The 27,365-nt window shown below is 37.4% G+C and overlaps 1 protein-coding gene across 10 annotated transcripts in view; it reads right to left on the bottom strand.

The window, feature by feature from the left end:
• CCSER1 (coiled-coil serine rich protein 1) overlaps positions 1-27,365 on the bottom strand; it is a 1,459,661-nt gene that overhangs the window by 747,558 nt on the left and 684,738 nt on the right. For 2 of the 10 annotated variants that reach the window (XM_054484476.1, XM_063663913.1), the window contains one exon: positions 951-1,077. The exons of 7 other annotated variants lie outside the window; for them this stretch is intronic. In XM_054484476.1, coding sequence (XP_054340451.1) covers positions 952-1,077 — 126 coding nt within the window. In that variant the 3' untranslated portion in view covers position 951. Of the gene's footprint in view, positions 1-950; positions 1,078-7,510; positions 7,810-27,365 lie in introns of those variants that run through there. One more of the 10 variants, XM_063663915.1, reaches the window with a different exon arrangement.

The raw sequence follows: 27,365 nt of genomic DNA, 5'->3' as shown, positions 1-27,365 counted from the left end.
ATGACATGCATATAGTATGTCCTAAAATATATATCATAGATAAATGGGTTTATTGGCTTTTATAATTGGGGTAAGTGGGCTGCATCCCCCTCTTCCCATGGTTCATTGTTACACCTTTACTGAATTTATTGTTTAAATATATTTTACATAACTCATCTGAATTAGTTTTACCTGCTGGACAACCATAAAAGTTGTACTAATGTGGAGATTGCTGTTTATGAAATGTGAAATAAAACACAAGAGATCAGAAACACTATGTATTATTCCTCAGAACTTTCCAAAGTGTATATAGACTTTTTCAAAGTCTTTTTGGTTAAACCAACATGTTCATTTTGAAGCTGTTTTAATTGTAATAAATAAAAAATACTGGTCTTTGAAAGTATTGGCTTACATAATTTAAATGCGTTTTTCAAATATAAAGGTTAAAACACGAGCACAGAGAAAACACAAGATGACTCCGTCAAAAGAATCAATAACATATTGATGAAAAATAACAATTAATTTGTAGCTTAAATGTTAAATTGGATTTTTAATTATGATTCTGTTTATATTTACATCTTGTCTGATTTTCTTGTACTTTTATTAATTAGTAAAACAAATTATAGGAGCAATACTTCAATGCTTTGGTTCATTGAGTTCCTCTTTTTACAAACATTTTTTTTTTTATTTACAAATTCTTGAAAATGAAGAAAATACTAGAAAGAAATGAATATCTCTAAAGGGTATTGTGCCAGAAGAAAATTGCCCATACTATGGATAAACTTTCATTCTCTGCTCTGTCCATAAAAATAGCTTATCCTTACAGAGAATACGAAGCCAGTAAATTAGTAGGGTATGAACAGAGGTAGAAGAAGGACTCTACATCTTTATATGTTTGTTTTTTTTGTGGTTGTTCTTGCTGTTGTTTTGATACTATATATATTTAAACCTTATACTTCTCTATTCCATACTTTATCTCTCGCTCATCCTCAAAGTCATCCCAAATCGCTGTATAAATACAGTTGTCTGATCTTGCAAGCAGCTTAGGGTCTCTCTCAAATCACCAGCCTTGAGGAAAATGAATACATCTGCCAGAACCTAAAGAGAGTTTTGAACTGTAAGTATAAATCGCTCTATAGTAAGATATCAGTTTCTTTTTAATATACAAAAACTTTTATATATTTCTGAAAATCACATATTGTCAAATTAAAGCAAAGATACAATTAATTATTTGCTTGTAACAAGGATTTTGTGCCACTTGTCAATTAATTGTCCTACTTCATTTACCCTTCCTTTCCTCTTCTGGAAAAAAAAAAAAAAAAAAAAAGGAGCTGGGAACATTAAATGTTCTTCTTCTGCCAGGTAGCATGATGTTAAGCTTTGTCAGTAAAGAGCTACAGCCGTTGCCAGAGATGAAGGTTTTCTTTCCTAGTTCTGATGTGTTCTCTAAACAGTTTCCTGCAATGTGAGCAGCTTCTCTGGCACTAAGCACTCAGAGTGTGAGCAGCTTCTGCAGTATCTGGCTTCTGCAGCACTATGGCTTGCAGTGCATGACAGCCTGCAGCACTCAGTGGCCAGAAGCTTCCCCTGGGAATCTGCTTAAGTAGTCTTGTAGAAGAGTGTCCCCTCCAAGATATATTGACATAAACACCATTCCTCAACACTGTACAGTGTAGATTTCCAGCAAGTACCAGAGGAGAGAATTCCAGTAAATTCTGCCAATGCACTACCACAGTGACTTCCTTGCCATTCAATGAGCCATAATTATACTCTCTTCAGCAAGATCTAGATTTCAGCTTTAGGGTGGGTGGGCTCTTCTGTAGTTGTTTTATTCAGTCCTATGAGTCAAGTTTGTTCCTTGCATCTGCTATTCCTATATTTTTTTGACTTCTCTTTATTATGTACTTGCTAATGCTGCATTATCTAAAACTACTGTTATAGTTAATAATTTTATATTAAACTTTTCCTGTTCAAATTAAGGTATAATTTCTGTTTTGACTGGACCATGATTGCTAGTCTTCCACAAAGGGTTGGAAGAAATTTACATATGTTAAAAGTCAAAATTAAGATTTGAATACTTTGAAGAAAGAAAGTAGTGGTTAGGGAAATTAAAAAAGTGAGGAGTAATATTAACGCACAGATAACATGCCACATAGTTATGTACAATTACTAAATGGCTGTACATTTAAGCTAGTGGTCAAAATTTAAAAGGAAACATGTTCAACTTTAAGATTTACAATGTCCAAAGTTAAAGATCAATCCAGCTATCTAGAAACATGCTGTTTAATTTCAGAACAACATTGTGAACACTGCTAAAACAAGCCAAATAGCACATTCTGTACACCTCTTCTTTAGAATACTTGTTTGAGTGGGTAAAACACATGATGGTAAAGGTCGGATCAGAAAAAAAAAAAAAAAAGCTCTATAAGTAGCCAATAAAATGTGGTTCAAGTGCACAGGCTCCAAGGGCTGCATTGGATCAAGGGTAAAATCTCAACCATTTAAAAACTGGACAGCCCCCCCCACCCCTCCCCATGTACTTCAGGCAGCCTCTGTCATAGAATTAATACAATGATTGGCAAAGTGTAGGAAAGGTTATCATCCCTAGTAAGAACCTCGAATTTTGATTTTGTGTTCACAATTAAGGCAGATTCTCAAGGGTTAAAATATGTGCCTGTAGAGTTCTTTTGTGTTTTGGTTTTGTACTTATTTTGGTTTGCTCCTCTGAAATGTTTTCTGAAATTATTCATCAGACTGGGGTGTATTAGTCTGTTCTCATGATGTTATGAAGAAATATGAGACTGGGTAATTTATAAAGAAAAAAGATTTAATTTACTTACAGTTTCACATGCCTAGGGAGGCCCCAGAAAACTTACAATCATGGTGGAAGGCACCTCTTTACAGGGCAGTAGGAGAAAGAATGAATGTGGAGCGAAGGGGGAAGCCCCTTTTAAAACCATCACATCTCGTGAGAACTCACCAACCCGAGAAGAGCATGGGGGAAACTGCCTCCATGAGTCAATTATCTCCACCTGGTTCCACCCTTGAAATGTGGGGAATATGACAATTCAAGGTGAGATTTGGGTGGGGATACAAAGCTAAACCATATCATTCTGCCCCAGCCCCTACCAAATATCATGTCCTCACATTTAAAGACACAATTGTGCCCTTCTAACAGTCCCCCAAAGTCTTAACTCATTCCAGCATTAACCCAAAAGTCCAAGTCCAAAGTCTCATTTGAGACAAGGCAAGACCTTTCCATCTGTAAGCCTGTAAAATCAAAGCCATGTTAGTTACTTCCAAGATACAGTGGGGGTACAGGAATGGGGTAAATGCATCCATTCCAAATGAGAGAAATTGGCCAAAACAAAGGGGCTATAGGCCCCATGCAAGTCCAAAATCCAATAGGGCAGTCATTAAACCTTAAAGTTCCAAAATGATCTCTTTTGACTCCATGTCTCACATTCAGGGCACGCTGGTGCACGAAGTGGGCTCCCATGGCCTTGGGCAGCTCTGCCCCTGTAGATTTGCAGGGTAAAGGCCAGCTTCCAGCTGGTTTCTCAGCTGGGGTTGAGTATTTGCAGCTTTTCCGGTGCACAGTGCAAGCTGTTGGTGCATCTATGATTCTGGGGTCCAGAATATGGTGGCGATCTTCCCATTTGGAAGGGAAATGTGGAGTTGAAGCCCCATATACAGTCCCCACTGGGCCATTGCCTAGTGAGCCATGAGGGCTCCACCTCTGAAGCAGACTCTGCCTAGACATCCAGGTGTTGCCATACATCCTCTGAAATCTAGGCAGAGGTTCCCAAACCTCAATTCTTGACTCCTGTACACATGCAGGCCCAACACCATGTGAAGGCCACCAAGGTTTGGGGATTCAACTCTCTGAAGCAATGGTCTGAGAAGTACCTTGGCCCCTTTTAGCCATGGCTAGAGCTGAGGCAGCTGGGATGCAGGGCACCATGTCCCAAGGCTGCACAGAGCAGGGCGTCCCTGGGCCCAGCCCATGAAACCATTTTTCCTTCCTAGGCCTCCAGGCCTTGGATGGCAGGGGCTATTGTGAAGGTCTCCAACGTGCCCTGGAGATATTTTCCCCACTATCTTGGTGATTAACATTCACCTCCTTATGCAAATTTCTGCATAGGGCTTGAATTTCTCCTCAGAAAATGGGTTTTCTTTCTTTTTTTTTTTTTTATGAGACAGAGTTCTGCACTGTTTCCCAGGCGGGAGTGCAGTCGCACGATCACGGCTCACTGCAAGCCCCACCTCCTGGGTTCACGCCATTCTCCTGCCTCAGCCTCCCAAGTAGCTGGGACTACAGGCTCCTGCCACCACGACTGGCTAATTTTTTGTATTTTTAGTAGAGACAGAGTTTCACCATGTTAGCCAGGATGGTCTTGATCTCCTGACTTTGTGATCCACCCACCTCAGCCTCCCAAAGCGCTGGGATTGCAGGTGTGAGCCACCGCGCCTGGCCGGGTTTTTCTTTTCTATTGCATCTTCAGCCTGCAAATTTTCCCAACATTTATGCTCTCCTTTCTCTTGAAAGCTATACTGCTTAGAAATTTCTTCCACCAGATACCCTAAGTCATCTCTCTCAAGTTCAAAGTTCCACAGATCTCTAGGGCAGGGGCAAAATGCCACCAGTCCCTTTGTACAGCAAGAGTGACCTTTACTTCACTTCCCAACAAGTTCCTCATCTCCATCTGAGACCACCTCGGCCCAGACATCGTTATCCGTATCACTATCAGAATTTTGGTCACAGCCATTCAACAAGTCTCTAGGAAGTTCCAAACTTTCCCCATTTCCTTGTCTTCTTCTGAGCCCTCCAAACAGTTCCTACCTCTGCCTGTTACCCAGTTCCAAAGTTACTTCCACATTTTCAGGTATCTTTACAGCAACGCCCCACTTTCTGCAGTACTAATTTACTGTATTAGTCCGTTCTCACGCTGCTATAAAAAAAAACCTCAGACTGGGTAATTTATAAAGAAATGAGGCTTAATTGACTCACAGTTCTGCATGGGAGGGGAAGCCCCAGAAAACTTACAAACATGGCAGAAGGCACCTCTCCACAGGGTGGCACGAGAGAAAATGAGTGTTGAGCAAAGGTGATAAATGATATACGTAAGTATACATATCCTAACATATATATAAAATAAATAAAACCATCAGATCTCGTGAGAACTCACTAACACGAGAACAGCATGGGGGAAACCGCCTCCATGATTCAATTATCTCCACCTGGTCCTGTCCTTGATACGTGGGGATTATTAGACTTCAAAGTGAGATTTGGGTGTGGATACAGAGCCAAACCATATCATGGGGAAAGGTAATGCGCATGACCATAAAACTGATTGTTATTAGGTCTTCCGCAGGGAGTTAATTCTGAGTAACTAAAATGAGTTATCAGTAAATCAAAATCACTTCAAATAAACTCACACTTAAGTGATGACTAATAGGGGAGAAAAGATTATTTTAGAATGTTTGAGACATTGTCAGACTTGGAGAAAAAAATGATTTCATTCACTATGTCCTTTTCCTAGGGAAAGAAACAAATTTACTTACAAGATATTTATACTACCCTTTTATATCTTTTAAATATTATATTTCTGCTATTGCCACTTATATCTTAGAGCCATTTTCTGCCCTTAGCTTCCAGTTATAATTTCTATAAATATCACTTAACATTTGGGCACCAATTTTACGTGGAACTGATGGTTTTTCCACTGTCTCATAGTTGTGATCCATAAAACCAGGGTATAAATCAAATATGATATATGTGCTTCATTGCTACTATGCACTCATCTTCTGAACAATAAATTCCTACCACCTTACATACTGTTTACATTTAGCAAATATACAACTATGCATTGTTAATTAAAAGTGATTGTGTAAGAAGTACAAATGCGGCAAACATAAAAAAATCCACAATAATTTGCTTTAAACAAAACTTCCTGATAATCAAAATGAGAAACATCAGTCTTATCTAATTATGATGACTACCACATACTAAGTTTGAAAAACAAATATATATGTTAGGATATGTATACTTACATATATCATTTATCACTGGAGGTCTTTGAGTAAAAAGAACAAGAGAAAAAGAAAAACATTATCAAAATAAAAACTGCATATCTATAGCAAAAAGTAAAAAAGCAATCAAATCAAAACAAAAAATCTGAAAGCAACAACAAAAAATTATTAGAAGATCCATGGAAACACTGAATGCTCACAGTGTGTATTTGATTTGAATTACAACATTATTTTTATATTGTTTTCTGGATTATTTGCCTCTTTTTCCTTTTTTTTCCTTGTTTTTTAAAGTATACCTAAGTCAACATTTAAAATCTGACAACCTAAGAAAGTTAAAGGAAATGTTGATAGCAAAGATGAGTCTGGTGAAGTAAGTATCTGTTATTAGATAGCTGATGAACTAAAGACAAATTTTAATGTAAAAGATGGAGAGAATTCAATAAAAAAATAGATACGTGAGAAATGGAAATGAAATCATAAAAGTTCTGGACTTCATGGAGGAAATCTTCAGAAAGAACATGTAGTAAGAAGCAAGGTCAAGATCCTGAGGGAGACTTCTGAGATGCTAAGTGGCAAAGCTCAAGGTCTCCTGATCAGAACCAAGGTGACACTGCCGCAGGCCAGATGGGGTGCTCCACTGACAGCATGCACATGCAGCCCATGCATACATCTGTCCCAGTGTTCTTTAAATGGAATGGAAATCATTTTTTTACTAATATATATGTCCCAGAAAACCATAATGGTTTAAGTAAGAATCGTCCTTTGATCACCAAGTTGTGACATAAGATAAACATTCAGTAAGTGTTGGTTAATACATTAATAATTAAACAAATGAATGAATGAATAAAGCCTTTGTAATATCAGCTAAGAACATATTGGTAAATAATTTACTTGAATGTTAAAGTATGCTACAAATGGGGGAACAGTTTCAAAGGGAATAAAGACCCGCATTGTAAAGAATTAAATCAAATTAAGACTAACACATAATAATCATAATATTTCACAAAATAGGCTGGGCGCAGTGGCTCACACCTGTAATCCCAGCACTTTGGAAGGCCGAGGCAGGTATATCACCAGGTCAAGAGATCAAGACCATCCTGGCCAACATGGTGAAACCCCATCTCTACTAAAAATACAAAAATTAGCTGGGTGTGCTGGCGTGCCTGTAATCCCAGCTACTCGGGCGGCTGAGGCAGGAGAATGATGATTATCAGAGGCTGGGGAGAATGGCAGGTGAGATGAAGACAGGTTGGTTAATGGGTACAAAAATACAGTTAGTTAGAAGGAATAAATTCTGGTGTTCAATAGCACAGAAGAGTGACTACAGTTATCAGTAATTTATTGTATATTTCAAAGTAATTAGAAAAAGATTTAGAATATTCTCAACACAAAGTAATAATAAATGTTTGAGGCAATGAATATCCAAAATGCCTTTATTTGATCATTAAACATTATCTGCATGTATCAAAATATCACATGTACCCATACATATTTATAATTGTTTTTATCAATAAAAATTTAATTATTATGATGGGCAGGTGTCCATAACAATATTAAATAGATCTCTATAAAGAAAATAATTTTATTCCAATAACTGCAAACAGATTCTGTGAGGATGGATGATATACCTAAACTTTTCACACCTTCCATGGTTGTACATTAATGCATTTTTCTTTAAGATGGACTAATTTAACTCTCACGCTGAAGGATTTCTATACATAAACACACATATCTCTATTTATAGTGAGCAAATAATCACCTTAAAGTTACTGCGCAATGGAGAAATCTGCGAGTTATCTGAAACATAAGAATGCAATGAATTTCAATTTATATATGAGATAAACAACAAATTTTAATTTGAGGTGATTAAGTCACCCTTCAGTTTGTTATAGAATAAATCCAGTGTTCTACTGTGATTAGACGAAGCTACTTTCCTTCATTTTTTTCATATTGAGCATTTATGGTTAATAACACTCATAAAAAAATCTATAAACAGACACAGCACTATGACACTAATGACTCAGCATTTGTATAGAGGCTTGGAAATTTACTGCAGAGTGAGAAAATAAGTTACAAGTCCATTGCCATCACTTCAAGTTTACGATTAACTCAAGAAATAAGAAAATCTGGTTTTTTTTCACAGTTGAAATAAGAAAAACATTATAGGCTGTAGAAATCATGATATGTTCACATACTGAAAATATACTTTTGTTGTTCAGGAATTAAATTTAAAAATAAGCACTAACTAACAAATATATTTAATATGAATCTTGAATTCAAGGTTTTGTTGCCCTCTGGCCTACGACAGCCTTTCACTCTTAGTTCCGATTCTGATTACTACTCTACCACAGTTACTCTGTCATATATAAGCAGGCACTGTAGTTTTAACAGGACAGGGAACTCTTTTGATTATGATGGGCAGTAAGGCCAATGTCAATATTTTAAATGAAAAAAAATGATTGTCAATTTTGGATTGGGAGAAGGGGCAAATTTATTAGTAATTTATGCTCACATCCTAAATATGCCAGGTTTCAATAAATCTATTTCATTCACTCAACAAATATTCTTTTTTTTTTTAGACGGATTCTCACTGTGTCACCAGGCTGGAGTACAGTGCCACCATCTAGGTTCACTGCAACCTCCGCCTCCCAGGTTCTAGCAATTCTTTTGTCTTAGCCTCCCAAGTAGCTGGGATTACAGGCACGTGTCACCATGCCAGGCTAATTTTTTGTATTTTTAGTAGAGACGGGGTTTCACCATGTTGGCCAGGATGGTCTCGATCTCCTGACCTCATGATCCGCCTGCCTCGGCCTCCCAAAGTTTGGGGTTACAGGCATGAGCCACTACACCTGGCCTAACAAATATTCTTTAAGAGCTTCTACGTGCCAGATATTGTCTCAAAAGTCCACAAGTCAAATCCAGCTTATAGTTAGTTTTCATAAATAATGTTTTATTGAAATACCTCCACACCAATTCATTTACATATTGTCTATACCAGCTTTTAGGCCACAATGCCAAAGTTTAATTGAGACAGAGACTATATGGCTTATAAATCCTAAAATACTTACTATCTGGCTCTTTGCTAACCCCTCGTCTAGCAACTACAAATATGTTGCTGAGCAATGCAAACCTCTGTCTTCTGTCACTTACATATTGGCTGGGGTGCACAGATATTAACCATAGGCATATAAATAATTAGATAGTATCATGTATTAGAAGGTATAAAAATGCTATGCGGAGAAAAAAAAAGCAGGATAACAGGAATGAAACAAGTGGTGTGGGGGACAGGTTGCAACTTTAAATAGTGTAGAGTAGTGAAGGTGAGGAAGGTAACATTTGAGCAAATTTTTGAAGGAAGGGGGTTAGTAACCATATGTAAAATTAATTGGGGGAAGAATGTTCTAGTCTAAGAAATGAGCTAAGGCAAAATACCCTAAGGAAGAAGCATGCTCTGTGTGTTCAAGGAACAATAAGAAGGCCAATGTGGCTGGAGTGGAATGTGTGAGGGAAAAGTAGTCCTTATGAGGACTGTCTTCATTCTTTAGTGATACCAGTATTTGCTACTGCCAACAATTGCTGTAAAAATGTGAATCAATGCCTTAGGCTTAGATATTATTTTTTAACATGCACAGTAAAGCAAGCATAATTTAAGAACTCTGAAGTTTAGTAATACCCCGTTGCTACATATCTGTCTTCCTCTCTCTCTCTCTCTATATATATATATTCTCAATCTATATCTATATATTCTTAATCTATATCTATATATTCTCTATCTATATATATATATACACACACACACACTGGAAGATATATATATATATATACACACACACACACACACACACACACACTGGAAGGAGATTTGAATGGTGATATAATTTATAATAATGAATTGGAGAATGTATAGTGTGTAATAACATATGAGGTCATAGAGTGCTTGACAAATTCAAAAAATCTTGAAAGATTTGGCTGAGTCTCGAGAGTACTGAAAATATAAAAAATATACATTTTATATTGTTACCTTTAAGCTTCTAGTGACTAAGTAATGTTATTAGACTCATCAGGTAGTTAAATTTTCTTAAAGAATTGAAGTAATAATTACAGAACAAAGAAATTGACAACAACACATAGATTTTATGCCTAAGGGGGAAATATAGCTAGCACTCTCTTGGAATAGATTAACATGACCAAGAAATATAAAAGATTTGTTTTTAAAAAATGTTTTGTACCAAATGGCTTGACCAGATATACAATAATAAGACATAGGGGAGGAGCCAAGATGGCCGAATAGGAACAGCTCCGGTCTACAGCTCCCATCGCGAGCCACGCAGAAGACGGGTGATTTCTGCATTTCCATCTGAGGTACCGTGTTCATCTCACTAGGGAGTGCCAGACAGTGGGCGCAGGTCAGTGGGTGAGCGCACCGTGCGCCAGCCAAAGCAGGGGCGAGGCATTGCCTCACTCGGGAAGCGCAAGGGGTCAGGGAGTCCCCCTTCAAGGGCACAGACGGCACCTGGAAAATCGGGCCACTCCCACCTGAATACTGTGCTTTTCCGACGGGCTTAGGAAACGGTGCCCCAGGAGAGTAGAGCCCGCACCTGGCTCAGAGGGTCCTACGCCCACGGAGTCTCGCTGATTGCTAGCACAGCAGTCTGAGATCAAACAGCAAGTCGGCAGCGAGGCTGGGGGAGGGGCGCCCGCCATTGCCCGGGCTCGCTTAGGTAAACAAAGCAGCCAGGAAGCTTGAACTGGGTGGAGCCCAGCTGGGTGGAGCCCACCACAGCTCAAGGAGGCCTGCCTGCCTCTGTAGGCTCCACCTCTGGGGGCAGGGCACAGACAAAAAGACAGCAGTAACCTCTGCAGACTTAAATGTCCCTGTCTGACAGCTGTGAGGAGAGCAGTGGTTCTCCCAGCACGCAGCTGGAGATCTGAGAACGGGCTGACTGCCTCCTCAAGTGGGTCCCTGACCCCTGACCCCCGAGCAGCCTAACTGGGAGGCACCCCCCAGCAGGGGCAGACTGACACCTCACATGGCCGGCCAGGTACTCCAACAGACCTGCAGCTGAGGGTTCTGTCTGTTAGAAGGAAAACTAACAGAAAGGACATCCACACCAAAAACCCATCTGTACATCACCATCATCAAAGACCAAAAGTAGATAAAACCACAAAGATGGGGAAAAAACAGAGCAGAAAAACTGGAAACTCTAAAAACCAGAGTACCTCTCCTCCTCCAAAGGAACGCAGTTCCTCACCAGCAACGGAACAAAGCTGGATGGAGAATGACTTTGACGAGCTGAGAGAAGAAGGCTTCAGACGATCAAATTACTCCGAGCTACGGGAGGATATTCAAACCAAAGGCAAAGAAGTTGAAAACTTTGAAAAAAATTTAGAAGAATGTATAACTAGAATAACCAATACAGAGAAGTGCTTAAAGGAGCTGATGGAGCTGAAAACCAAGGCTCGAGAACTACGTGAAGAATGCAGAAGCCTCAGGAGCCGATGCGATCAAATGGAAGAAAGGGTATCAGCCCTGGAAGATGAAATGAATGAAATGAAGCGAGAAGGGAAGTTTAGAGAAAAAAGAATAAAAAGAAACGAGCAAAGTCTCCAAGAAATGTGGCACTATGTGAAAAGACCAAATCTACGTCTGATTGGTGTACCTGAAAGTGATGGGGAGAATGGAAACAAGTTGGAAAACACTCTGCAGGATATTATCCAGGAGAACTTCCCCAATCTAGCAAGGCAGGCCAACATTCAGATTCAGGAAATACAGAGAATGCCACAAAGATACTCCTCGAGAAGAGCAACTCCAAGACACATAATTGTCAGATTCACCAAAGCTGAAATGAAGGAAAAAATGTTAAGGGCAGCCAGAGAGAAAGGACGGGTTACCATCAAAGGGAAGCCCATCAGACTAACAGCAGATCTCTCGGCAGAAACCCTACAAGCCAGAATAGAGTGGGGGCCAATATTCAACATTCTTAAAGAAAAGAATTTTCAACCCAGAATTTCATATCCTGCCAAACTAAGCTTCATAAGTGAAGGAGAAATAAAATACTTTACAGACAAGCAAATGCTGAGAGATTTTGTCACCACCAGGCCTGCCCTAAAAGAGCTCTTGAAGGAAGCGCTAAACATGGAAAGGCACAACCGGTACCAGCCACTGCAAAATCATACCGAAATGTAAAGACCATTGAGACTAGGAAGAGACTGCATCAACTAACGAGCAAAATATCCAGCTAACATCATAATGACAGGATCAAATTCACACATAACAATATTAACTTTAAATGTAAATGGACTAAATGCTCCAATTAAAAGACACAGACTGGCAAATTGGATAAAGACTCAAGACCCATCAGTGTGCTCTATTCAGGAAACCCATCTCACGTGCAGAGACACACATAGGCTCAAAATAAAAGGATGGAGGAAGATCTACCAAGCAAATGGAAAACAAAAAAAGGCAGGGGTTGCAATCCTAGTCTCTGATAAAACAGACTTTAAACCAACAAAGATCAAAAGAGACAAAGAAGGCCATTACATAATGGTAAAGGGATTAATTCAACAAGAAGAGCTAACTATCCTAAATATATATGCACCCAATACAGGAGCACCCAGATTCATAAAGCAAGTACTTAGTGACCTATAAAGAGACTTAGACTCCCACACATTAATAATGGTAGACTTTAACACCCCACTGTCAACATTAGACAGATCAACGAGACAGAAAGTCAACAAGGATACCCAGGAATTGAACTCAGCTCTGCACCAAGCGGACCTAATAGACATCTACAGAACTCTCCACCCCAAATCAACAGAATATACATTTTCTTCAGCACCACACCACACCTATTCGAAAATTGACCATATACTTGGAAGTAAAGCTCTCCTCAATAAATGTAAAAGAACAGAAATTGTAACAAACTGTCTCTCAGATCACAGTGCAATCAAGCTAGAACTCAGGATTAAGAATCTCACTCAAAACCGCTCAACTACGTGGAGACTGAACAACCTGCTCCTGAATGACTACTGGGTACATAACGAAATGAAGGCAGAAATAAAGATGTTCTTTGAAACCAACGAGAACCAAGACACAACATACCAGAATCTCTGGGATGCATTCAAAGCAGTGTGTAGAGGGAAATTTATAGCACTAAATGCCCACAAGAGAAAGCAGGAAAGATCCAAAATTGACACCCTAACATCACAATTAAAAGAACTAGAAAAGCAAGAGCAAACACATTCAAAAGCTAGCAGAAGGCAAGAAATAACTAAAATCAGAGCAGAACTGAAGGAAATAGAGACACAAAAAACCCTTCAAAAAATAAATGAATCCAGGAGCTGGTGTTTTGAAAGGATCAACAAAATTGATAGACTGCTAGCAAGATTAATAAAGAAAAAAAGAGAGAAGAATCAAATAGATGCAATAAAAAATGATAAAGGGGATATCACCACCGATCCCACAGAAATACAAACTACCATCAGAGAATATTACAAACACCTCTATGCAAATAAACTAGAAAATCTAGAAGAAATGGATAAATTCCTCAACACATACACCCTCCCAAGACTAAACCAAGAAGAAGTTGAATCTCTGAATAGACCAATAACAGGAGCTGAAATTGTGGCAATAATCAATAGCTTACCAACCAAAAAAAGTCCAGGACCAGATGGGTTCACAGCCGAATTCTACCAGAGGTACAAGGAGGAGCTGGTACCATTCCTTCTGAAACTATTCCAATCAATAGAAAAAGAGGGAATCCTCCCTAACTCATTTTATGAGGCCAGCATCATCCTGATACCAAAGCCTGGCAGAGACACAACAAAAAAAGAGAATTTTAGACCAATATCCTTGATGAACATTGATGCAAAAATCCTCAATAAAATACTGGCAAACAGAATCCAGCAACATATCAAAAAGCTTATCCACCATGATCAAGTGGGCTTCATCCCTGGGATGCAAGGCTGGTTCAATATACGCAAATCAATAAATGTAATCCAGCATATAAACAGAACCAAAGACAAAAACCACATGATTATCTCAATAGATGCAGAAAAGGCCTGTGACAAAATTCAACAACCCTTCATGCTAAAAACTCTCAATAAATTAGGAATTGATGGGACGTATCTCAAAATAATAAGAGCTATTTATGACAAACCCACAGCCAATATCATACTGAATGGGCAAAAACTGGAAGCATTCCCTTTGAAAACTGGCACAAGACAGGGATGCCGTCTCTCGCCACTTCTATTCAACATAGTGTTGGAAGTTCTGGCCAGGGCAATTAGGCAGGAGAAGGAAATCAAGGGTATTCAATTAGGAAAAGAGGAAGTCAAATTGTCCCTGTTTGCAGATGACATGATAGTATATCTAGAAAACCCCATTGTCTCAGCCCAAAATCTCCTTAAGCTGATAAGCAACTTCAGCAAAGTCTCAGGATACAAAATCAATGTGCAAAAATCACAAGCATTCTTATACATCAATAACAGACAAACAGAGAGCCAAATCATGAGTGAACTCCCATTCACAATTGCTTCAAAGAGAATAAAATACCTAGGAATCCAACTTACAAGGGATGTGAAAGACCTCTTCAAGGAGAACTACAAACCACCGCTCAAGGAAATAAAAGAGGATACAAACAAATGGAAGAACATTCCATGCTCATGGGTAGGAAGAATCAATATCATGAAAATGGCCATTCTTCCCAAGGTAATTTACAGATTCAATGCCATCCCCATCAAGCTACCAATGACTTTCTTCACAGAATTGGAAAAAACTACTTTAAAGTTCATATGGAACCAAAAAAGAGCCCGCATCGCCAAGTCAATCCTAAGCCAAAAGAACAAAGCTGGAGGCATCACACTACCTGACTTCAAACTATACTACAAGGCTACAGTAACCAAAACAGCATGGTACTGGTACCAAAACAGAGATATAGATCAATGGAACAGAACAGAGCCATCAGAAATAATGCCACATATCTACAACCATCTGATCTTTGACAAACCTGAGAAAAACAAGAAATGGGGAAAGGATTCCCTATTTAATAAATGGTGCTGGGAAAACTGGCTAGCCGTATGTAGAAAGCTGAAACTGGATCCCTTCCTTACACCTTATACAAAAATCAATTCAAGATGGATTAAAGACTTAAATGTTAGACCTAAAACCATAAAAACCCTAGAAGAAAACCTAGGCAATACCATTCAGGACATAGGCATGGGCAAGGACTTCATGTCTAAAACACCAAAAGCAATGGCAACAAAAGCCAAAATTGACAAATGGGATCTAATTAAACTAAAGAGCTTCTGCACAGCAAAGAAAACTACCATCAGAGTGAACAGGCAACCTACAAAATGGGAGAAAATTTTTGCAACCTACTCATCTGACAAAGGGCTAATATCCAGAATCTATAACGAACTCCAAGAAATTTACAAGAAAAAAACAAACAACCCCATCAAAAAGTGGGCGAAGGACATGAACAGACACTTCTCAAAAGAAGACATTTATGCAGCCAAAAAACACATGAAAAAATGCTCACCATCACTGGCCATCAGAGAAATGCAAATCAAAACCACAATGAGATACCATCTCACACCAGTTAGAATGGCAATCATTAAAAAGTCAGGAAACAACAGGTGCTGGAGAGGATGTGGAGAAATAGGAACACTTTTACACTGTTGGTGGGACTGTAAACTAGTTCAACCCTTGTGGAAGTCAGTGTGGCGATTCCTCAGGGATCTAGAACTAGAAATTCCATTTGACCCAGCCATCCCATTACTGGGTATATACCCAAAGGACTATAAATCATGCTGCTATAAAGACACATGCACACGTATGTTTATTGCTGCATTATTCACAATAGCGAAGACTTGGAACCAACCCAAATGTCCAACAATGATAGACTGGATTAAGAAAATGTGGCACATATACACCATGGAATACTATGCAGCCATAAAAAATGATGAGTTCATGTCCTTTGTAGGGACATGGATGAAATTGGAAATCATCATTCTCAGTAAACTATCGCAAGAACAAGAAACCAAACACCGCATATTCTCACTCATAGGTGGGAATTGAACAATGAGAACACATGGACACAGGAAGGGGAACATCACACTTCGGGGACTGTTGTGGGTTGGGGGGAGGGGGGAGGGATAGCATTGGGAGATATACCTAATGCTAGATGACGAGTTGGTGGGTGCAGCGCACCAGCATGGCACATGTATACATATGTAACGTACCTGCACATTGGGCACATGTACCATAAAACCTAAAGTATAATAATAATAATAATAAGAAGAAGAATAATAATAATAAAAGAAAAAAAACAATAATAAGACATATGGAAAATCCAGCAAAATTTGAAGGAAGGGACAAATAGGTATGAGAGAATGATTCTGTTTATGTTGTATGTTGTAAAATCAGAAAAGTTCCACAATGCACCAAAAATATAATCCTCTAGAAAATACTTTGATGTTGAGACAGGAAAAAAATTAATCTTAAGAATGAGTCAAATCTTAAAAATTTTAAATCATTTTCTAAAGCATTAAGAGCAAAATGATACCAAAAACCCATAAATTAATGCAGGTTAATAATATTTTGCATTTGAAAAGTGCTTTAAACTATTTCAGGCCTAACTCTTAGTTTATTACCAGTTTCTCCTGTAACCACACTTTAATCCAGCAGATCAAAGAGCCACCTGAAAATCCGTAGGAATTACATTTACTGGATGCAGAAAGGAATCACTTTAGCAGTAAATAGCCACAATGTTACACACACTTTTTTTTTCACTGACTCATTTAAGCCTTACCACATTACATGAAGTAGATACTATTATCACCTTTGCACTGCAGATGAGAAAACTGAAGAAATGAGAGGTTAGGTAACTTGTAACTTACCCAAGGTCATACAAATAATCAGTGGTGAAAAGTTGGGCCTTAAACGATCCAGTGCAGCTGTTAAGGGCCTGCACTTATTTATTAACCTGTGCTGACTCTTTTCAAGAGATGTCATCCCCTTCAAACTAAGTCTAGAAATGGTTTTCATATGCTCTGCCAACCTAAAAGCAATTTCATAGTTCTGATAAGCAAAAGCCTCCTCACACATGTTTTTTGAGTATTGACTACAAACATGATAAAAACTGTAAATTTTTGGGAGAAAGGGAACCATTAATAATGATGCAAGAATGACTTTGTGAACTGGCATTGTCTTGGACAAACCAGAATACAGTTACTCTAACCATGAGGGTTCTTTGAATGACCCACTCCCTTTGCATTAGTTCCCTGAGAATCCCTGCCTATACGTTACCAGTGAACTGCATCCTTCTTATCCATCTCTTTCCTGAGGGAGCTATTTTTCCTGACATTGAGCCCATTTCTTACTATTTCCTGCTTCATTTTCTGATGGTTCTCTTTGATGATCAGAAACGTCAAGTCAATTACTACAGTCTCTTTTCTGCACATCCAAACCCATGCCCTATTTAACATTCCCAAATTTCCTCCACCTTCCCTTTCTGACTCCAGTGCTGATTAAATTAGACTGGTTTCCTGTATAATCCAGATGTTGCTTCATCCCTGGACTAATCATTTCTGTACCCATTTTTGTGTCTACATTCCCGCTACTTTCTTATTTACTCTCTCCCTGAGAAGTTCTATCAAATTTCAACAGCAAGAGATAGCCATAGAACTCAACAATCAAGAAATTAAAATTTGAGCATACAAAAACCACTGTCTAACTTGTTCTTGACAAAGAAAAAATAAAAAGAATTTTAATGAGATTATTAATGTAATGAACAATTGTCATTTTAAAAGACAGAAGAAAATATATGTTTTTGCTTTCAAAATAATTTTGCTTTATTTAAAGATGTTTTGAATAAGAAACTGGTGAGAATAAGCTATGTTGACTAACAAATTGGTCCAGTCAAGGCTAATGAGGTGGAGTAATTAACATTTACTGAGCATAAACTAATGCCAAGCTTTGTTTTTTAATGGGAAAAAAACAGAGAAATCACTAAATAGGTCAATATGCAGGAAAAGGGAAATATGAAAGAGACAGACAGCAGAATGTAGATTGAACACAAGAAGTTCCTATTTGTGAGTCATGCCCAAATTCTCATTCATTGGGCAACTTATAAGAATTAACTGAGAAGAGAAACCACATTTTTTTACTTTGGAGTTTGGCTTATTGTTAGAAATAATGAATGAGAGTCAGACACACTTCCAGAGTACCAGGACAACACTCAGAAGAGGAATAATACAGCTTCACCTTGATTTATAATGTGAAAAGATTCAACCTAGCTTTTGAAAGTCTATAGAATAGAGAGAAGCAGAGGTAAAGAAGAAAACTGCCCTAATAAACAGTTCTAATATAAAATGTTTCCTGACCCAGACTATGTCAGGGAAAACATGCAAAATATTTTCTTCTTCTTCTTCTTTTTTTTTTTTTTGAGACTGAGTCTCGGTCTGTCACCCAGGCTGGAGTGCAGTGGAGTGATCTCGGCTCACTGCAAGTTCCGCCTCCAGGGTTCACGCCATTCTCCTGCCTCAGCCTCCCGAGTAGCTGGGACTACAGGCACCCGCCACCACGTCCGGCTAATTTTTTTATTTTTAGTAGAGACGGGGTTTCACTGTGTTAGCCAGGAGTGTCTCGATCTCCTCACCTCGTGATCCACCCGCCTCGGCCTCCCAAAGTGCTGGGATGACAGGCGTGAGCCACCGTGCCTGGCCAAATATTTTCTTCTTTATTAAGCATTGTCTTCTATGCTTGTTTCTACCCTTGCTGCCACATTCCTGCTTTCTTAAGAGTGAGTTATCTAAGTCACAAACTAATATTTTAATAAACTTTGTTTTTCAGAAGACATACCATTCTCAAGCTTCTACATTGGCTACTAAGGTTTACAGATACTGATCATATCTGCCGAACTGCAGGCAAAGCATCATTTAGTGACAACTTACTCTAGCTGCTGACTCAGTATCTGTAGAATACAGGTAAAAATCTCAATCAGAACATGTCAGGGCATGGTGTTTTAGAGCTGTAGGGAATCTTAGGTAATCTGCTTTATGTAACTATTATGCAATACATGATACTGTCTACTTGCAATTTTTAGAAGTTGTTTTAAGAGGTTGAAATTTTTTTTCTGCCTTCTTATTCAGATGCCATTTTACCAGCCTGAAAAAGAATTTACTCTGATGAGAAATGCCACAATTGCCAGCAAAATTCACAGTGACTTGCATACAAGGTTATAAGTATTAAAAAAAAAAAAAAGAGTAAGGAGCCTTACAACTTTCATGGATGAGGGTGCTTCTTGCTGCAATATAGTGTTTTCCCTCTGTTGATATGCTTTAAGCTATATGCATAGGCACTGTAGTGAGGACATAAAATATATGAACTATGAAACATTTTGAATATTGACATTTTCAATTATTTTTTAATACTCATAAAACTTTACTCCTGAATTTGCTGAAATTCAGGGCGGTCTACTTCAGTTCATTAGATACCTAGTGGGAGGATGTAATCACAAAGCTAGAAAAATGTGAAACACTCCAGGCTAGACATCTTAGGCTAATCATAATGTAGGAAACTTCTTCAAGGATTTGAGCACACAGCACTTCATAAATAGTACTGCTACCAATTAATTTCTCTAAAATGAAGATTACAGATTTCCCATGGTGAAATTAATGTCATAGAGTTAACGTCTTTTGTAATAGAAAATGGTTATTTTGTCGCCTTTCTAATTCTGAATTAAGATACAACCTTTCTCCTCATTCTTCTCCGCCCACACACATTTAATATTAGACATTGGTAGAACTATTTAAAATTTTTCTCTCTACTAAAATAAAGCACTCTCTTATCTACGAAAATAAATAATTGCTGTTCATTTTAACAGCAGATGTAATAAAACAACACATTGCAAGTTACTAAAGTAGCAGATATCAAAAGAATGCTATAAAATAAATGCTACATTATATGGATTATATAACGTATATTGTATTATATTTACTTGATTATATTTTTATAATTACACAGTCACATTATTATATTAATTTATTACAATTAACTTCAATCCCATCTACTAACTTAGAGACCAGAATATTGACTAATGACTAAAAGATGAGAGAATAAAGATACAATTCATGTCTCAGTCCTTTATACTTCTCTTTGGGGGAACCATTTTCTTTCTCTTCTACTGTCCCCATCTTAAATTTTAAAGTATGAACTTCTACCCTTTTAGAAGAATGGGAGAAGAATTTTTAGAGTTTGTTCTATCTTCTGCACCTTTACTTCAACAACAGAAGAGAAGTGTCTTAACTACTTGGTGTAAGATTGGGCAAAAGGATGAAATATGAAAGCTCAGCCTTTCCAATAAGTCTCTCTTTTAGGGTAATTTGATCTGTAGATGTGGGCTTTCTCTTCTTGCTCCTCCTTCCAGATAAACACACTTAAAGCAGGGCTTAGGACCTGCTTTCTAGAAACAAATCACCTGTCTTTGTAGTTCCACTGTTGGGTCTTGATGGGTACGATGCAACAATGAAGCTGTAGCAAGTTCAGTTGGCATATGCTCTATAGATGTAACACATGGGGAGGGTACAGTTCCATGCCCTATCCCATATTTAGTTTTCACTTGTTTCATAACCTGTAGTTGAATCTGAAACTTTATAAAAAGCTCACTCACATTTGTTTACTGAAACATGCTCTGCTTAATTAAATTATGTTCTTACACATGTTTGATAAACTTATCTAAGTGTGTGATAGAATTAACTGAGACATTTATTAGATGATGCTAATTGCTTACCTTTGTATTTGTTTAGATTCTCAATCTAGATAATAGGCTCATTGGACAAAGATCATAATAATATTTCTCAAAGAAGTTAGCAATATAGAAGAAATGCAAACATTATTAAAAATATTATGAAATATTTATATTTAAATACATATTAATAAATTATTTAAAATGATCCAGCAGATCATATAAATTGAATTCAAATATGTACATAATAGTAGAAAACAGTTCATTCAATTTACGTATTTGCACAACTTATTTTAATTATTAGACAACTGAATTAAATTGGACAACTGGAATGTTTTAAATAAATACAATAAGAAAGCTTCCAGGGTCACTTCCATTCTAATAATAAAAAAATTCCATGAAGATCACATTCACTAAAAAAAAGTACTCATATTCTTATATTTTAAAAGTATCTTAGTTTATAGGATTTATTTTCTTATATAGATTTATATGGGATATACAACATTACTATGTTAATGTTTAGAAGTCTTCCTTTAAATTTTGATAGACTAAAAAGATTGGGTTTTTTTCTTTTTTCTACTGAATTGCTTAAATTAATAAGAATAAACAATAAAGTGTACAGAATAGCTACTATGTGCTAGAAATTATGCAGGGCATTTTAATATGCAATTTCTATACTCCTTGATAATTCTAAAAAAACTAAGCACCAAATATCATTACTGGGATTTATCCTCAAATCTATCCTCTCATTGCTTTAAACATTGTCCCACATAATATCATCCTTACTCATGGTTACAACTACTTCTGATACATTGATAATTAAAAATTTATAACTGTAATTCTCTGCTAAGTTCCAGACCTGCAATCCAAATATCTAACAGCTATCTCAACTAAGATGTCCCATGGGCATCTCAATTTTAATACATACAAGTACGAACCCAGTTTTCCAAAACTGTTCTTTTAAACTCTTCCAATGTCTTAGAATATTACACTGCTGTCTCATGATTTTTTTATACTCACTTTACATAGTATAATCAACATAGACTTTCCTACTATTTATTATTTGTTTGTATTCAGTCATTGTACTAAGTACTTCAAAAACATTTTGTTTAACATAGTAATATGATGAAGTAGGTATTATGATCTCCATTTTACAGATAAAGAAATAGGTTAGGAAAAGAAAAGAATTTGCAGAGGGCTGCACAGGAAATGACAGAAAGCCAAGATTTCCATCCTATCTAACTAAGCAAAACAAACAAAGGGACATAAAATGTATTGTGAATAATGAGAAACTAAAATTTGTAATTATGGGTAATTCAAATACTCAAAAAAAATTTCAGTCTTTCTCTAGAGTGCCTCTTAGTGCCCATATATTTTGTTTTTTGTTAACTTTGATAGAAAGATAAATATATACTTAGAAGAAAAATAATCACAAATTATTTAAAAGTGACAAATTCCAGAAATAAAAATTATAATTAGAAAAGCGTATTATTTCATTTTTATGGTTAACTGAATGTGAGTCATCTATAATACTGTTTTTCCTTATTTTTGGCTTTGTATGCTTTGATTGCTTCTTAATATGACAGCAATTTTTACAATATTTTTTATAAAGATAGTAGAAAGATGATTCAGTGTGGCCTCTGATTTGGTTGATTAAATTTTGTTTTTATTATTAGTGGTAGAAAAAGTTATTTTCAGCTTGAACTGATCATTGCAAATGCCACACTGGTACATTTTTGCTCGGTGAAGTTACTTGTTTCTTGAGAAAAACAGTGGACAAGTGGCCAAGCAGTTTTGTTGCGATGGTCTAGAACAGGGAACAGAGCAACATCTGATTTAGATAATTCTCCTTGGAGTCAAAGTTAGGGGATGAACACTTGATGAAGTCCACCAGAGGAATGTTACCTCTGAGGGTTCTGAGGGACATGAAGGTAGTGTGGGCTTCCAAGACTCCACCCAGTCCAGGGTTCAAATCAGGACTTCTGTGGCCCACACACTCTAGTGTGTGGCTGTGGTTGCTGCTTCATACCACAACTTCCTAGAAGAAAATCAAGTCTTGGAAGGGATGGGTATAGGTGAAGCTTCATGAACTTAAACTTCATTTATTTTCATAGTAAATTCACCTTTGCTGGTATTCTTAGCCCTAGAATTTGGGAATTTGTCCATATGTCTTAATTATGTACCAGAAACTCCAAGAGTGAGTCAGAGAGGGCAGGAGGGGGAAAGGTGACTCTCAAAGCAAAGCTTGTGAGTCAAGGGAGCTCAGAAGAATATGCCCCTGCTCATCCATTCTAAGCTTGTTTTTTTTATTTTTCTAATACAAAAGCTTTTGTGCAGTTTGTGACATTTGACTAATACATTCATTAGGATGCCAGACCCAAAGGTTAGTTTGATCTAAATTTCTGTTCTGTGTGCACACTGATCATGTTTTTGTCGTTATTAAAAAGATCAGGGAATGTGGGGCATGGATGTGGATGGACAGAAGTCCTACTTGTCAACTTTATTTGTACCTAAGAATTTTTTACCCAACAGTGTCACACAATTTGCACATATATCAAAAATCTCATGCCAGGTCTGAACAGAAGTCAAACTATCTCAAAATGCTGGGAATGCTACCAAAATGAGAATGTTTTCCCCAAATCCTGACATAACCTTAAGTCATATACAAGAGCATCAGATTCACAAAGCAGAGTCTCTATGCTTGTATTCTAGACTTAATTAAGTAGAGTCACTAGAAATGAGCAAACACGCACTATTATGCCCCAGACCTTGTGTTGTCCATAAGGCAAACATTTCACAATGGCATGAGATTCTGTAGACTGCAGCAAAAGTCTCCCAGATGTCTTGCATAGAATAAAACAATCTGGTATGATTTATTTCAGCTTGGCAAAATTAAAACTATATTCTAGTTGGAGATACCTTTCTGGGAAAATTCAATTTCCCTAAGCTGTCATCTTGGATGAAAATTCCAGGTGCTATTGAACAAAGCATTAGATGTTATCAATGATGTATGAAGAAAGAAAAAAAAAATGTCTTGCAACCAGATTTAAATAAAATATGCTCAGGGGGCAAATCCCATGTATGAACAGCACACAGTGATTCTAAACATATAGCTGAACTGAGATTAGAGCCTTGCAGGTTGGTCTCATGGCTCCATGGTAATAAATACTGTACACAGTAAAAGAGGCCTTACATATGAAGTGGCAAATACGTCTAATAGCATTGCATTTAGATGCTCAAATATGAGCTGTAAGCAATTACATTAGTTTGGAAAAAGGTAAAATTATTGTATTTTATTTTATTTTATTTTATTTCATCTCATTTTATTTTAATTTTAAGACGGAGTTTCGCTCTGTCGCCCAGGCTAGAGTGCAGTGGCGTCATATCGGCTTACTGCAAGCTCCCCTTCCCGGGTTCATGCCATTCTCCTGCCTCAGCCTCCTGAGTAGCTGGGACTACAGACGCCCACCATCACACGTGGCTAATTTTTTGTATTTTTAGTAGAGACGGCGTTTCACCGTGTTAGCCAGGATGGTCTTAATCTCCTGACCTCGTGATCCATCCGCCTCGGCCTCCCAAAGTGCTGGGATTACAGGCGTGAGCCACCAGGCCGGCCAGAAAAAGGTAAAATTAAAAGCCCAAGAATAAATGTTGGTAGATGCAGATGAAAAACATACTTTAAAATAAAATAAAATAAATATTAGAAACATTTGAAAAGTGGCATATCAAGTTAACTACAGACAGTTTTGTTTTGTTTTTTAAGGAAACTTGAGTGGCTTTAGGTAACTTCCAATTTCTGGAAGGCTCAATAACTGTAAGTATTCTGTACGAAGAAAGAAAATAAGATCGTGCTTACAGATCTTATTCTGCCATATTATTTCCTTTGAATCCCCATTTTATTATCGCCCTTTCCGTTACATGGGATGTACACATCAGGTGTTAAAAGGTACGATACAGTCTGCAACTGAGCACCATTTTCTGTAACTGAACACGGTATTTTTTTGAACTTAAATAGCTCAGAAATCCCCATAACCATCAAATTGACTGGTCTCTATTTGCTTTGTTCCTCTCAGTCTCACACTCCACAAGTCTGTGTATGCTATTAACAGTGGGAAATAATTTGAGTGAAGGAAACTTACACTGAAGCACTTTTTGCTTCTCCATAGCAAACATAGTAAAATTTAATTTGCATATGCTTAGATTCTTTAAATCACATTCTGCAGCTTTGAGAAATTTATTTAACATCTTTGAGCCTTGGTTTCCTCAATATGAAAGAAAAAAGTATGTCCAAGGGTGAGGTAAGATACACAAGTAAATGGCATAGCATAATATTGACACATAGTATGAACAATTATTTGCTTCATATACTTCTCAACATTTTATGCTGTAGTTAAGCATGAGCGGGGCAGGAGAGGTCTCTCCCCCACTCACTAGAAATGTGCGGTGATGGTTTGGCAATTACCGCATTGCCTCTCTAGAAATGATAATTTGGCTGTCAGGGAGAGAATCTCCTGATGGTCCACATAGGCTAACATTAGAAGTGTTAATTGAATGTAGGCCTCAGGGAGAAGCAGCTTCTTGGGCATGAGTGTTAACAGTCAAAATGGCGAAGTGTGATGTTTCAAGAACACATGTCACTGGAAAAAGGAAGGAAGCCTCAGATAGGCATGCATATAACTCCCTAAACACACTGAATGTGCTCAATTCCAAAAGGTAAGGAAAGCACTGCACATGCAGGAAGCCCACCCTAAGGAAAGAATTACGGGAAAGAGACCAGCCTATAAAGTTCTAGGATCAAGGTTAAAGATCTCTTTTTTGCTGTCATCTACTCTCTCGCAGACCTTCAGGTGTGCACTTGGGTCTCTTCCAAGCAAATTTTCCTTTCTTTCTTGTTCAAAAGACTTTTTAAAGAAACTTCCACTCCTGCTCTGAAACTTGCCTCTGTCTCTTTTTCTGCTCTATGCCCCACAGTCAAATTCTTTCTGAGGCGGCAAGGACTGAAGTTACTATGAACCCATACAGACAGGCTGCTGGTAACTCATGGTAACTTGGATCTCTACCACCACTAACAATACTTTCATCAATATAGGTTCTGAACATGTTTGGCATTTTAAATTTATTTTTACTCTTTCATCTGTATTTATGTTTTAGTGTAGCCATTTTTTTCTCCAGTCGCATTAACTTCCTGCCCATAGCCATTTTCTATTATGGATTGTTCACATTATAAACCATTCTATCTAAAAAATCAGCTTTTTAAGAGAGGCTTTAAATTATATTATTTCACTAAGATGTTTTTCTGGTGAAATGAAGAGAAGCAGATGATCTTAGCACTTCCTAAATTTTTGAAAAGTTTTCATGGTTTTGTTGAATGTTGTTTCCTTAGTTTTTCTTTGTTTTCTAGAATATTTTAGATTAGACTCAATTTTAACTTTACCCTATCTTTTTACTTCTATAATTTCTCTTGACTACTTGTCTTTGGATCATTTCATAGCTCTGTTTTCCTCCACTTATTTTCTTGCTATTATTTATGGTGATACCCATTTTGTATTTAAGTTTCCTAGGTGACATCCCCACATGCTTGTTTGGCATCTAGCGGTTCCTCCAGGAAATTATATACCTAAACTCACAGTCTTTCTTTCCCCTTTCATTTCTATCTTTCATCTATATAATTTAGTAGTGTGACATTGTCTTGCTTTATTCTCTAAAAGTTCTCCTAACAAATGTAAGAGCAAAAAATACAATATAAATTTTATACATTCCTTCAAATATTTACTAATTGCCTGCTCTGTTAGATGTTGAGGCTATAGGAGAACAAGGCCCCTATCATTAAGGAGCCCACCAATGAGAGAGAAAAACAAGTAATGGTAAAGCCACATTTGACGGTAAATAGGGAACACACAGGAAAAACACTTAAGCTCAAGCTTCTAGTGGGGATTACAACTGGTAAAATCCTCCTTTTTATTCCTTACAGAAACTATAATAGTCCTAGAATAGCTCAAAGAGTTGTAAAGTGAGATGAAACTAAGTTTTTAAAAACAATCTCCACCCATTCATTCTTGTTTTGTTCATCCACTGAGTAAAATATTTCATCAGAAGACATGAGATACTTCTTGCTGTTTGGATTTAGTGCTTCTCCTCACTTTTGACCATTCTCTCACTCTGTATTTGGCTGACTATGGGAGATTTCTTAGTGATATAAAATAGACTTATGGATAAGGATGTAGATATTGCATTCACACATGTTATAAAAATATATAAAAAATTTGCTTTCTCAGCCGAAAAGAGTTCAAAAAATGCAACTTCAAAATATGCCACTTTGGTATGCTAATTACTTCAAATTGAGAGCACTTGAGGTATGTTGGATATAGGCAGACATTTTCTCAGAGCTCCCCTTATCTGGCTAAAGACAGCTCCTCTGAAAGTAATACAGCTGTTGCCAATCCTCTCCCCGAGGGCTGCATCAACCAGGGAAGATTAACTCTTATCACAGGACAGAAGACAAGAAGTCAGCACCACACACAGACCAACTTTGTCACAAACCACCATGTATTCTTCTGAGGGCCCATTCATTTTTCCCAAAACCATTTACTGTCCTATAAATTGCCT

Source organism: Pongo pygmaeus, chromosome 3, assembly GCF_028885625.2.
Source record: "Pongo pygmaeus isolate AG05252 chromosome 3, NHGRI_mPonPyg2-v2.0_pri, whole genome shotgun sequence".
NCBI classification, from domain to species: domain Eukaryota; kingdom Metazoa; phylum Chordata; class Mammalia; order Primates; family Hominidae; genus Pongo; species Pongo pygmaeus.
Note: the sequence above shows the minus strand (reverse complement) of the source record. Positions and strands in the feature narration are given on the sequence as shown.